This window comes from Littorina saxatilis, unplaced genomic scaffold (genome assembly GCF_037325665.1).
Source record: "Littorina saxatilis isolate snail1 unplaced genomic scaffold, US_GU_Lsax_2.0 scaffold_435, whole genome shotgun sequence".
In the NCBI taxonomy this organism is placed as follows: domain Eukaryota; kingdom Metazoa; phylum Mollusca; class Gastropoda; order Littorinimorpha; family Littorinidae; genus Littorina; species Littorina saxatilis.
Window position 1 is genome coordinate 60,001 of NW_027129022.1, and position 15,000 is coordinate 75,000.

Sequence of the window (15,000 nt, forward strand, 5' to 3'; positions counted from 1 at the left end):
CACCACCTGATGACTCACATCAGGTACCGCCACCAATCAAAATCGACCTTTCTCGGAAAGTTGCACTGCACACTTTCTTATAATCCCAGGCTGCACTGCACACCTGTGATCCCATGTTAATGTTCTGCTGCACTGCACGCAGACATGTGCCTGACCTCCCCCTTTCTGTTGCACTGCACACAGAGAGAAGCCCTACGTTTTACCTGATCTACCAGTTGTGCACCCTGATGTAAGACAAGAAAGCGTTAGAAGACCATCTGCCCGCCTGACGGATTTGAGCGTCCGATGCCCCGTTCCGAGCCATGTGGGAGGCACCCCCAATCCTAAAGCTATGCGATTTGAAGTTCTGTTTGGGCAGGCCACAAAATTGGAAAACCAACTGTAGTTGCTCGTTGAATTCCCTGGCCGTTATGGGTGCCCCCGACATAGCTCGGAACAACGGCCCCGTTGCGTTCCCACGAATGCTCATGTAGGCCCGCATGGCCTCTACCGCGCATGGGACGCCTGCCTTGGCTTTCTCTACGGTATGGGTAACTGGTTTTGCGCTAGATTTGAAATTGCGGAACGTTATGGTCAATGCCTGTCCGTCCAGTCGGACATCTCCCCTATGCAATACGTTTTCTGGTTCCCGGGATACCGCCATTTCCCTATCTCCTCAAGAACGCCCTCCCTGGCACCACTGCCTGGCAAGCAAAGTTCAGCAACCCTATGACCGACTGAATTTCCTTCACTGTTGCTTTCTTCTTTTGTAGTAGGTTCTGTATTTCTTGGGCACACTTCGTGAGTTTTTCCACCGGCAGCCGAATTTCTCTTTCGATTGTGTCTATCTCTATTCCCAGGAATGTCAACCTCGTCTCTGGGCCCTCCGTCTTATCAGGTGCCATGGGAACTCCTATTTCCTCACACAAACCCAGAAATTTGTCTAGGTATTCTTTGCCTAGCTGCTTCGATACTGCCGCAAGGAAAAAATCATCCAGGTAGTGCACTAATGGTATCCCTAACTTCTGAACAGCAATCCACTCCAAAGCCGTGCCTAGTTCTTCGAACAAGTGACAAGACGAAGAACAACCCATCTGAAGCGAAAGATCAACATAAAAACTTCCTTGCCAGCTCAGTACGAAGAGGTTTTGGTCACTAGGGTGAATAGGCAACAACCTAAAAGCTTTCTCCACATCAGTTTTTGCCATAAATGCTGTATTTCCTACTGTCTGCACTAACTGTACTGCATCTTGCACATTGGCATATGACACTGTGGCCATGTCTTCCTCTATGAAATCATTTATGGATGCCCCCTTCGGGTGAGATAGATGATGTATCATCCTATACTTTCCTTTCGTCTTTTTCTCTACCAAGCCGATTGGAGAACATTGGAACTGAGTAAAAGGAATATGCCTAAAGGGACCTGCTAACCTCCCCTCTTCTATTTCCTTCTTTATGTGCGCTTCTACTACTTCTGGCATTTCTTCTGCTGACTTCAGGTTCTTCTGAACTACACTATTTGGGGCTCCTGTGAACCCTACCCGGAAACCCTCTCTGAATCCCTGTATTAAAGCCCGCTTCTTCTGTGGATCGTACCCTTCCAGCCACTTTTCCAGCTTGTCCGCCTTCACTGGCGTGGCCCCCGTGCCCCAGTCTTCATTTCTTTCCTTCTCCTGCTTCTTTTCCCCCCCGTCCCGCTCGAAAGGGGTGCCCTTTGGCGCTGCATTTTCGGATTGCGTGTTACCCCCCACACTGCGAGCAAAAGTGCTTGAAGCCACAATTGGGGCGGCTGCAAGATCCCTGTTCATTGAACTGGAAGCAGAAGCCCCCCACTTTGGATGGGTTTCCACTTCCAGTCTTCCCCCCTGCGCCACCCTGCGGCTTCTTCTTTCCCCCGTCATGGGTCTGGGTGGCAGGCTCTAAGCGGGTGGTGGCGAACAGGTCCGCGTCGCTGTCCCCCCATGCCCTTTCTCCTGCAGCAATTGCGAGCCGGTAGCGGTAGTCATAGTCCCGCCAATTGCCCTGCAGCTCATGCAGGGTACACACCCGAGCAAAGTGGGCACCCAGGCCCCTGTGTACCTCTTTCGCTCTGTCCTGTAGTATAGTGGTATAAATGTTCCAGGCCTTCACCCACTCTGTGAAGGTTAACAGTTTCTTTTCTTTCTTCTTCTTCTTCTTCTTTTTGTCTTCATCGTCCTCATCCGAGTCCTCCTCCAGCATTTCCTTCGGGTCCGCGGGCAGGAGTATTGCGAACCTAACCGCCACACCGCTCCAGATCTTTTCCTTTATTGTCTTTGGCACGTGTAGGTCAATGGGCAACATTTTCTGGTTGCCGGTTGCCCACGCCTGTGTACCGCCAGTGTTAGATTGCTCACCGGAGTGTCCAGAGTGCCCAGCCATGCCTGAGTTGGATTTTCCACCCGTAGCGGTGGTCGATCCTGCGGGCGATGCCTCAGGCGCCGGCGTCTTGGCGGCCCGAATCTCCGCAATCTCCTTCCTCAGGGCCTTCTGTTCAGCAAGGAGCTGGGTTAGCGACTCCTTCACGCCCATTTCGTCCTCTCCTTCAGCCTCCTCGTCTCGAAACCTCTTCGGGGGCTGCTTTGAGGGACGCCCCGGTCGCTTGGTTGGACGCTTCGACATCCTGAAACATTTCAAAGGCCACTAAGCATCAGGGGCCTATTTTTTTTTTTTTTTTTTTTTTTTTTTTTTTTTTTTTTTTTTTTTTTTTTTTTTTTTTTTTTTTTTTTTTTTTTTTTTATATATGCAGCACGGGCTGTACCAATAAAACATTCCCCATGAAGTCACAACCGGTTCTACCAAACCAGAACCAACAATGACGTCACTCCAGAAGCTGGAAAGGATATTCCCTCCTATTCCACTCCCGGCATCAAAGCTCTGCGTCTGGCGTCTTCGGTAGAACCCAACCACTTCAGTCTGGGAATAAACCTTGGTACCCCGTTCGTGCTGCATCTACACTCCTATTGTGGTTCTGCCCTCAGCACGAGAGTACACCTAAGAAAACACTGTCAATCTGATCATGCAGCACGGGCTGTACCAATACACATTCCCCATGAAGTCACAACCGGTTCTACCAAACCAGAACCAACAATGACGTCACTCCAAAAGCTGGAAAGGATACCCCATCCTATTCCACTCCCGGCATCAAAGCTCTGCGTCTGGCGTCTTCGGTAGAACCCAACCACTTCAGTCTGGGAATAAACCTTGGTACCCCGTCCGTGCTGCATCTACCCCTATTGTGGTTCTGCCATCAGCACGAGAGGATACCGGCTATCACTATTAGCCCCCACTTCCCTCTCACCCGCTGAACAACCACAACACCTTCTTACCTCATTGGTCTATATGCCGACTGTCCAACAGAACTTTTCTCAGTGCTCTGTACAGTAGCATGTGCCCCGACCCTGACAGATGAATCCCATCTGCTAAAAAATGTTTCTGATACTGAGCAAACTTCTCTGCTGGAGGGAAAGCCACGTAGTGGGGGAACAAACCCACTATCCTGTGTGCCGTTTTCAGCTGTTGATGAAGAAGCCTATTCACCTCCCTGGCTATGTCATTGAAACCCCCCCAGCCACTGTATCTCTGTGTCATCCCTGACACCACCACTACTGAGTTTGCCAATGTTTGCACCCTCACACACAGATGCCACAGCTCACGAAACACTTTATTCGGTGTCGTTCCGGGAACAATATTATTGTCCCCCACCATTAGCACTATCACTCCCCATTTTTTCCGGGTGAAAATGGCCCTGTTCTGTTCTAGCATTGATTCAACGTCGCTTATTTTTCGGCCCCCTCTCCCATCGAATATCTGCTCAAAACCATCAAAACCTAAATCTGGCCGCACCCCCTCATCTGTGTTCACAAATCGCTGAAACCTCCACGTGAAAGAGTGCCCGACCACCGCACAACTTGTAAACATTTTCGCTCCCGCCGTCTTTCTTCACAAAGAAACTAGTCACGTGACCGAGCGATTCGCGTTGCCACTGCTCGGACCAATTTTAATGCCAGGAGAAGATGATACTGTCTTCTTTTCTCCCTGAACACTTTTACTGACGGCTGTCAGCTAATTGTACCATCACCGTCTACCTAGCTATCACCCTCGTTCCTTCGAGTGTCACTCCCGGCAAACGTGAAACCACATGTTTCTGCCTACGGTGCCACGCTGTCTCCCAGTTTCCCAAACTCCAAACTTTCCTTGCAGACAACTAATTGGCCCCACTCGAGCCTATTACCGCTGTTTCGATCTCAATCGCCCCTCTCGACAATCAAGCAACAAAACAAAACAAAACAAGGTAAAAGTACGTGTACCTTCTCTTTCCAAAATCCTTGAAACGTTGAAAATTTTCGCACAGTTGTTTGGGACGTCTGGCACTGGCTACCGCAGATGCAGAAATGGCAGAGAGACTGATCTTGGGCCGGCTGGCCAATGGGAAGACGGCATTCCGCTCATTAGTTATGCATATGACCTGTGCTCTGGCACCGTCTATACACCACAATCTCGCTTCTCTTCACACCCAAAAATATCATTTGAGCGTGTGCTGCCTGCAGATCGTTTTTGTATCTCTCTGGCTTCTCCGTTTGTCGCAAACTGTGTTTATGCTGCAGCAATTTTTTTTCATATTCTTCCTTTCCTGGCAGCTCTCTGGAAAAAAAAGTGTGTACATCGTCATGTGTTATCCAGTGCATGGCAATGGTTTGGTGTTGCGAATAAAAATATACGCTCTGTCTTTCCAGCTTGAACGTACTGTGAATCTACCTTTGTTTCTCGTGTAGCCGACGAAGTTGTGTACGCTTCGTATTTTCCCTAACAACCGCCGTATTCTTTGAAAGCTATGCCCCGATCTGATTTGCTTTTGCCGTGTTCGCAGAGCACAGTGATGTACAAATGTAGTTATTTAGAGGGAGGCCATGTGCATATTTAGCGGTTTTTTTATGGACTTCCTTTTGAACTAAACGAAAGGGAAATTGTGCAATTTCAAAGTCGAATTAATGTATGGCTTCTGACAGACGCATGCACGTTTACATCGTAGAATAAAATAGATCCACATTATGCATGAATATAGCTATTCTGATGAACACGTGGGGGAATTCGGGGGCTGTGATTGGATGGTCTCTCCCGATCATCAAAGCATATTGCTGCCGAAGTCGGCCATTTTTCTCAATATCCAAAAGCGGTTTACACATCTGAACAACGCGGAGATGTTTCTATCGACAACAGCATACACTGACAACTTAAAAAGCTGTTTCAACAACTGTGTTGTAAAATCGAATGCACTTGGAGTAAGTTTTTATTCCAAAGTCAGAAAGCGTGTAGCGGTGTGCATGTCTGCGCGAACATGATGCGCGTAAGAAGTTTGTCTGCTATCAAAACCTGAGATCAACGCATCGACGCAAAAACTGTCATTTTGTAAGTTTGGAACAACAAATCAAGGTCATAACAGCTATATAATCGCTATTATGTTTTCAGCGTAGCAATAGGGTCCGATATTTAGACTCGAACAAGTATAATGCGACTCGTCTTCGACTCGTCGCATTATACTTGTCTCGTCTAAATATCGGACCCTATTGCTACGCTGAAAACACAATAGCTGTTAATGAACATTTGCTGGCCAAAACGGCTAAGCAAAGACAACACGAACTGCACAGATCAAGGGAAACTTGTTTTGAAGCTCTCAACTTGATTGATTAGCACTGCCTATGTTCCGAGGTCACGTGGTTGTGTGAAACGTCTTTACTCTCAGTAGTAACACTTAAAGGCACAGTGCGCCTCCCGTAAACCATCACATATAGGGTCAGGCTTTTACACACAGTACAAACACCATTCCATTTGAACGCTCACCAAAACGGGAACATCCTAGCAATTTTCAAAGAATTAATTTTGCGGATTGTGTGGCAGACAATCGGACGGTGCTTTTTTGCGCTACTTACCTAACTTTTAAAATCTAAATAACACATTGACAGTTTGCTATACAAACATTCTTAAATCATAAAAAAATTAGTCAAGAAAAGTTCAGAACAATACGAAGTTGTAAAAGTTAAGCTGTCGAACTCACGGAATGAAACATACACACACAAACACACACACAAACACACACACACACACACACACACACACACACACACACACACACACACACACACACACACACACACACACACACACACACACACACACACACACACACACACACACACACACACACACACATACTTGGACGCACGCTATTCGAACTGCTTACCCATCTTGAGAGGAATCCTTTGTCGTGGTTCCCCCATCTTTGACATCTCCAGCTCTGTATACAGTGCCAGTGCTAGAACCAGAATAAAACACGTACATTATTTCAGCAATCAATGTAAAAGCAAATACCGACATACGTCTGCATGCGTAGATAGATATTAAAAGCTGATTCTGTAACTGCACTTGAGCTGATTGTCCTATTTTCTTGTCTTAAAATAAAGTATCTGTTGACTTTGAATTGTTTCTTGTACAACTTCTGATAGTGTATGAATTGGACATCGTGAAAGTTGCATCGCCTTGCAGAAGACTTCTTCCCTACCAAAGCCCTGAGTTAAACAGCGTCGAAACAATGACAACTTTTCCTGTTTAACCTCTTAAACGTTAGACCTCATTAGTTTGCGTATCCTTCACTGGATCCACAGGATTGCACAGAACATTACCTCGTTTTAACCTAATTTCTTAGTTAAAACTTGTCCAAATTGCAAAATTCTGTCTTAACAAATTCTGATTCCACACTTTGACCATATACGTGTTTCCGTTCACAGATGTCCTCTTGGGATTGTTAGATGAGGGTAGTCTCCCATGCCAACCAAAGCTATCACTCAGAGAATGGTTGCTTCTTGGTTGGATACAATGGGTTGACAACTCTCGCCATCTCTATACCACCTTGTATGGGACACATTGGTGTCTGATCTTGACAGTAAAACAATGGTCCTCTTCTGGACTACATTTCTCTGTTGATAACCTCGATCTTCCCTTCGGGGGTGTATTTAAAATCTTGGTCCCGTCCGAGGAGGGTCTGATTTCGCTAGTATGGCTATCTGTGAAGGAACACTTTGTCCGTCTCTTTTGCTATGTTAAGTGATTTTAACAAATCTCAGAAGAAAGTATATATATAGTGTACTTTGGAACACATTGTCGAGAGAGAAAGAGAGAGAGAGAGAGAGAGAGAGAGAGAGAGAGAGAGAGAGAGAGAGAGAGAGAGAGAGCGAGCGAGAGAGAGAGATAGAGAGAGAGAGAGAGCGAGAAAGAGAGGGAGAAAGAGAAAGAAAGAGAGAGAGAGAGAGATAGAGAGAGAGAGAGAGAGAGAGAGAGAGAGAGAGAGAGAGAGAGAGAGAGAGAGAGAGAGAGAGAGAGATTGATGCAATGAAATGCTTGCATTTGTGTTTTATTAATCATACATATCTGTGGTCGGGATTTCCTCCTCTCCTGTCGCATCGTGCTCGTTTCCAGTTAATCTAATAGAAACAAAACAATTTTAGGGTAATAAAGATCGCACCTTTTTAATTAAACCAAATTACTTTCCGTTGTCCGTTGTATGATTCTAATCGTGTATTTGTCTTGTGTGTGTATCTTTGTTAGACATTTCATTCCGTTCTTAACCAAAAGCTTAGAAGAGAAAGTTGGTACACATTTGAATATATTAAATATGAATCTTAAAAGACAAGAGCGAGATAGACCTGACCAAACCTCCTACCTTCCTCCAACTGGCGACGTCTGTTAGTGTAGGATTTTTTTTCCTAATTTGTTTTGCCATGGACAGCGTGTGCTGCATTTGTGTTTGTGTGATACGTTAAGTGGAAATAGTACACATGGCAGTTTTGACAAGTTGTTACAAAAGCATACAGGGTGACCATTTTACCTGCAGACTCGAAACTGTGTAAAATGGTCGTGGACGAACCGAAGTTCATGCACAACCACTATGAAAATATTTGCTAAACTCAACTGATTGAACACATTAACCCTTCGTTGGTAAGTTACACTTGCGCAATGTCGCGCACAATTCATCAATGACATCAACGCATTAATCCAGTGTAAATGCACTGATCTTGACTGTAATTGATGTATTTAAGTCACTGATTGTCTAATGTTGATTACGGTATACTCTGTTATTCGAATTACCCACAAGCTACGATAAGAAAGGCGTAAATCAAGTTAGTTTGGTAATCGCTCAATTTCAAACCTCGTACTGTTGAGTCGATCCCCGAATTTGGCAAATTTGAAATTGCACGACAGTGAGACCATTTTGATATGTAAAATTGTCACGTTGTGGAAGGGTCATGCATAAGCTGCTTATGTCCCCTAAATATGAAATGATTCGGTGAACAGATGCACCCTGTACTTACCTTGTAAGCTGTTTTGCGTGTGACCCTTGCTTTGAATCATTGTTTGTTGTACACCAACCGAAGGGATGCCACTTTCTGAAAGGGAAGAGACGATATATACATGGGACACAAATAGTATTATTGAGTGTATTCACTGATGAGTACCGCAATGTAACGACGACGGAACATCAGATACAAAACAACCACTGCAAGTAAATTAGTGCATAATGGTAACATGTCGTTTTTGAACTCTTCGAGTTTGCTCACGCTCGCGAGAGGACGACTCTCCTATCGTCCAGTTGATAGTTAAGCGCCTGTTGTTAATTAACAATGATTAGAGCCCCCCACCCCCTTCTAAGAAGGAAATGTAGACCTCGTCGCCTGCCGCAAGTCCCCAACTCTAGGTGTGAGTTTTGTGTGTTATTATAATCAACACGTCGTGGTCTTCAAGTTATCTGTGCCCCTCTATATCAGTCAGCGATCTCGGTCAGCATCGATAAAAAGGAGAAATCCAGCCGATTCAAGCACTGACAGCCACACCAACACGAACACAGAAAGTAAGTGCAGCTCCGACAGAAAACAAAAGAAAGCTAAACATTATAAACTAGCTGAGCGACAGAAGAACTTCTTGTTTTCGCATTCAAATGAACAAAAGAGTCTCGCAGCAAGTGACATGGCTACTGTGTAACCGAGTGCCGAAACACTGCGATCACCTCAGGAAGCGAAGTGCAATCAAACAGGTTTGAAAATATTAGGGCTAATTTCTTAGCCCTATAAAAACTGTTATGCAAACCCGAAGGTTTCCATGAACATACAGACAATCGAAAACCACCAGACCCCATCACAAACAGATTTCCACAAACCACGGGTGTTGACTTAAAGGCCAACAACTCGGGTGCAGAGTCTGCTGTGAAAGGAGCGGTAGCCTCCCCTGTCACAATCGCCCCCGTTTGAAATGAACTTCGTCCCGAAGTTCCGAACCGGGGGACCACTGTCCATCCCAAGTTCGCAGAATGGGAACAGCACGAAAATGTTCAGTGGTCATATTATGCCATTACCTGAACATATCATGCCGAGTCCCATTCCTGCTCGCAAGCGCCAGATGTAACCGTGTGCTGAAACACTACGATCACCTCGGGAAGCGAAGTGCAATCAAACAGGATTGAAAATATTAGGGCTAATTTCTTAGCGCTATAAACACTATTATGCAAACCCGAAGGTTTCCATGAACATACAGACAATCGGAAACCACCAGACCCCATCACAAACAGATTTCCACAAACCACGGGTGTTGACCTAAAGGCCAACAACTCGGGTGCAGAGTCTGCTGTGAAAGGAGCGGTAGTCTCCCCTGTCACAACTGTATAGCACGAGAAAGACAGTATCAGTGACACTGACCTAGTGTGTGGTACCAAGCGTGACGATGACGACGAGCGAGCCAGAGTACGGTACACCAATGCTGCCATTATACAACTCTTGATGAAAATGAATCACGGTCCAGATAAAAGTTAGACACCCTGAGTGACACAGTTGAAAGGCTTTAGGAGGAAATGTTTGAACTGCAGCAAAAACAACTTCAAGTCTTCATCGCATTCTTGGTGTTGCCAGCAAGTTATTTGTTCACAAGATTCTTGACAGTCCTCTTGGTGTGTTTTTGTAGCAATGACAATGGAACAATTTCTGATTGGTTTTGGTATTGCCTGTTTAGTCAACAATTCTGGACTAATTTGGAAGATCTGTTAAATAACAATTGTATCCACCGCACAAATCCTCACAGAAGAATGTTTGTTGTTCGTTAGTAGGAATTGGTGTTAATGTGGATGTGGATTTGGATTTCATTAATAATGTTGTTTGCAAAGTTTTATATCTAAAAAAAAGTAAGTTACAACAGAAAAAGGCCACTGTTAGAAATATCATTAATGAACTTAAAATATAGATTCGAAATAGAGAAATATTCCAGTTTCAGTACTGGCAATATTAAACAATTTTTAGACCAATGGTCCTCATACGAAAGGTTGGTTAGGTAATATGTTAGGTTATGCAGAGAAGTATTGTGATGTGTGTGTGTGTGTGTGTGTGTGTGTGTGTGTGTGTGTGTGTGTGTGTGTGTGTGTGTGTGTGTGTGTGTGTGTGTGTGTGTGTGTGTGTGTGTGTGTGTGTGTGTGTGTGTGTGTGTGTGTGTGTGGTTTTGTTGCTGTTGTGATATCGGATTGTGCAACTATTTTTTTGTATCAGGTAAAATGTTCATAATTGAAAATAAAAACAAAACAGACAATCGAGGGACGCATAAACACAAAAAAGCTACACGGGAAAAAAAACCAATAATTGGTAACGGCCTACATATCTACCCTTTTTTGTAGACCATGATCCCTAATCACAACTATTTTGTGTGTGGCCTTATGATAATGATAATGATCTCTCTCTCTCTCTCTCTCTCTCTCTCTCTCTCTCTCTCTCTCTCTCTATCTCTCTCTCTCTCTTTCTCTCTTTCTCTCTCTCCCTCTCTCTTTCTCTCTCTCTCTCTCTCTCTCTCTCTCTCTCTCTCTTTCTCTCTCTCTCTCTTTCTCTCTCTCTCTCTCTCTCTCTCTCTCTCTCTCTCTCTCTCTCTCTCTCTCTCTCTCTCTCTCTCTCTCTCTCTCTCCCTATCTCTTGTTTAAGTTCCTTATCCTATAATTGTTTTTGTATGTGAGAATAATCAGCTGAAAAGTGTGTTCGTTAAATGAGAAAGTCGCTTTTGTTTAACAGTAAAAAATGGCATACACTGTCATGTGTTTTACCTACCACAGATACTCATGCTTTTAAAAAACGAGTGCTTGTTATAACAAACACAGGCATGCGTTTACATGGCATAGTTACACATGCCATATGGCAAGCTTTCCCTATGGCAAGATTTAACAATGTACTAAGAATACGATTGATTCACAAACAGAAAATCGCCTACAAAATAATATGTTCATTAACACAAATGGGATATACGATAATTTCAAATGACATGCGACACAAACATTGACAAACGTAGTTATTAGTGTCGGGTAATTAAAACAAAAATCGTGTGAGCTTACCTTTTGTATATGATTACAAGCACACCAGCGATGATGATTAGAGCCAGTACCACCGCACTGATCCCACCTATGATTCCTTTTGTGTTTGCGTCGTTTTCTCTGTCACTCGATATTTCTGTAACTATGCAACAATACAACATTTAAGCACATAGCTCGGGGGGAAAGCACAATAGTAAAACTGAAGTATCAGTAAATGTATGTTACATAAAGAAGAGTTATATGTTTGACTTGACCAATCCTATATCTACAGACGCAGGTTTACCCTTTGCACTCATCAAAGTAAGGTGTGTGTGTGTGTGTGTGTGTGTGTGTGTGTGTGCGTGCGTGCGTGTGTGCGTGCGTGTGTGTGTGTGTGTGTGTGGGTGTGTGTGTGTGTGTGTGTGTGTGTGTGTGTGTGTGTGTGTGTGTACGTTAGTACTATCAAATATATTATCACATAAAAGGAAACAGAACTTGACTAACTGATAACGTAAACAACCGTTATTAATACGATGAACATTGTTCGATGGAGGACGAAACTAGCGCTGTATAACACATGGGACTTGTTTATTATTCCCCATGCTTCTTCTGCTTAAACTATCAGTACAGTTCGTAGGTTTGCAGGGGTTTCGATCCCTTGTCTGTATAATATGTGTCTGTTATAAGAGTTTTGAACATGGAACACGCCTTGGGAATGTGTGCTATTGCCTGGATGTCACAAACAACGTGGCACAGACAGGGGAGGGGCACATTTCCAGTTGTGTAGCTTCGTGGTCTGCCCTTTGGTTGCATTATTTTGAGAAGGAGGCCTTCATACTCACGAAGAACGTGCAGAAATATGACTCTGCTGTAAAATATTGCCTATAGTGAATCTGATTGGAAACAGAGTGCAGTCGGGATGGGGCGAGGATGCCAAACTGCGCCAAAGACTCACTGTTAGAGCTTGCTCACCGTTCAAGTTGCAGACAAACGGCGGTTCTTTTGTGCCATTGACAAAGACTTGCAAAATATACGTATCCTCAAGTTCGCTTGTTAGGTTGGTAACTCGCACGTTAAGGGTGTGTTTGCCTGCGATTTCCAATTGAAAGGCATCGTCCTCCAAAATGCAGGATATATTTCCATTTTTCTCATCACATGTTAGTATGTCCACACCTTGAACAGAAAAACAGTCAATTAATGTTCATCTACTGTTTATAACAAAAGTAAGTAAGCATCCTCTGGGTCACTATTTTAGGAAGTCAATTTATAGTTGTGTATCTTGTTTGCCTCCTTTTAAGAAATAGGATGATGATTGATATGAATGATGTAAAGTGAATGTAAGAAGTGGCTGACGCATAAAGCAGGTCGCTTTATTTAACTAACTGCATGGGCACTGTAACCGCCACATACACCTTTTTACTCCAATGTTGTTGGTAATGACAGTATTGAGTGCGTATAATATAACGTAAAGGCCCGTTTACACAGTTCAAACAAGCTGCCAGCCTGGTGATCACTTGACGCCTGATTTGCAATTTCCAGATGATAAACATCCGTCTGCTGGCCAACAATATAGTTCACATTGTCTGAACATTTTCTTGTTCACACTTGAACACTGGTACACAGATTAAGTAGGAAAGCAAGTATTCAAAGATAAATGCTGATTATAAACTATTGCTTGTTCTTCTCATAGGCATGAGTTTTGCAATTTGGCAAACTCTTGTAAGTAATATACCGTTACATCCATAGAAAACACCCACCCCCTACTTTTGGCCCACCCCGATTTTTTTTTTAAATTTTGTTGTTGCTGTTTTTTTTGTTTGTTTTTTAGACAGTCGGCCTCCTTTTTCTAAGATTTGTGCACACTGTTCAATGGTTCGCCTTTTTTTTGGGGGGGGGGGGGATGGGTGGTGTGGGGGGGGGGGGGTCAAATTACGTCATGTCTTTCAGTGACGTCGTCAGTGACGTCTTTTATTGAGTGTTTAAAACTTCTCTCCTTGACAAGCACTTGCCTGCTAAACCATGACTTTTTTTTAAAACAGCGAGGATGTTCCTGTTCGGTGAGCGTTTGTTTGTTTCTCATTGCAACGTCAAAATTGACACACCTTCTCAATTAACCACAAAGCGTAAACACCTTTGGTCACATCTTTATTGGTTTCTTTTCGTAAGTGTAAGGTTACAAAGAAAGCAAATTAACAAGCAAACACAAAACAAGTCGCGTATTGCAAATTTTTTTACATTTAGGCAAGCGGTCAAACTCACGGAATGAAACTGAACGCACTGTTGTTGTTTTTTTACCACGTCAATACAGCTTCGAAAATCATTGCAACAAGGATATCGCTCACTTTTCACGTGCAAAATAAAGTGAAATTGGCGAACCAGTATAGCGCGGTAGCGTAATGCGCAAAGCCGAAAAACACGCTTTTCTGTACTCTTTTGAATGTTCAGAGCTTGTTTCGAATACAACATACTATATCTATATGTTTTTGAAATGTGGAAATGATACAAAATACGATGAAATCTTTTTTGGATCGATTTCTTACATTGCAATCGTATTACTAATTAACCTACTGTCGTTAATTGTGATCACATGTTATGAGTAAACATGGCATATGTATATAATTTTAGATTCAGAATTTAAAGAAGGATACGTTGCAATCAATTTTACTTCTGTTTGCATAAAAACGATTTTCATGACAACTTTAATGAGCAAACTAATTAACTTATTCTTGTTAAGCTTCCAAGCTGCAATGTAATACCAAAGTCCGGCCTTTGTCGAAGATTGATTGACCAAAATGTTAACATAATTGGTTGGGAAATGAAAGCGTGACAGTGCTGCCTCAACTTTCACAAAAAAAGACAGATATGACGTCATCAAAGTCACTTATACAAAATAAAAAACCAAGTGTGGGGATATCATACTCAAAAACTCTGATGTAAAGTGTCATGAAGATCAATCCGGTAGTTATCTCTGAATTGCTGTACACTCACACACACACACACACACACACACACACACACACACACACACACACACACACACACCCACACACACACATACACACACACACACACACATACAAACACACACACATACACCACGACCCACATCTCGATTCCCAGTCTATGTTTGTCATATATTACCCAATATTGACGGACTGTGTGATGATATCTTCTGCTATGGTCTGTTGAGACAGTGATATCAAAATCGAGACCGGAGGTCGAGATTTTGATATCACTGTCGAAACAGACCAATAGCAGAAGATATCATCACACAGTGAGTCAATGTTAGATATATTGCTAATTCTCTGGACATTTTGTATTTACTGTAAAGAAATTACAAAAGTATTTGTCTCAGTTTTGGCTGTTCCATATCCCTCCCTCTGATTATTATTTCTTTTTGTTCACTCTTTTCTTGTACTTTTCAGTATTTTAAAATGTCTTTCCTTTCAAAAAGTCTTTAGTCACTTGCTCAGCTAAATTCTGGGATAATTGCATGTTCATATATATGTGTTTGTTTTAAATTTAGGTGTTTTGTTTTTGAAGTGGGGAAGCAATAAAGAGGTCGTCCATATCAAAACTGATATCGACGGAAATGTCGTCGATATCACTTTTGCACTGAGCTCAGTTTTGCCCAATTG

General features: G+C 43.2%; 1 protein-coding gene across 1 annotated transcript; it reads right to left on the reverse strand.

Moving 5' to 3' along the window:
- Nucleotides 1–208: 208 nt before the first annotated feature.
- On the reverse strand, nt 209–643 carry LOC138957307 (uncharacterized). Its single transcript, XM_070328439.1, has one exon. The coding sequence runs from the start codon at nt 641–643 to the stop codon at nt 209–211; it is 435 nt and encodes a 144-aa protein (XP_070184540.1).
- Nucleotides 644–15,000: the final 14,357 nt, after the last annotated feature.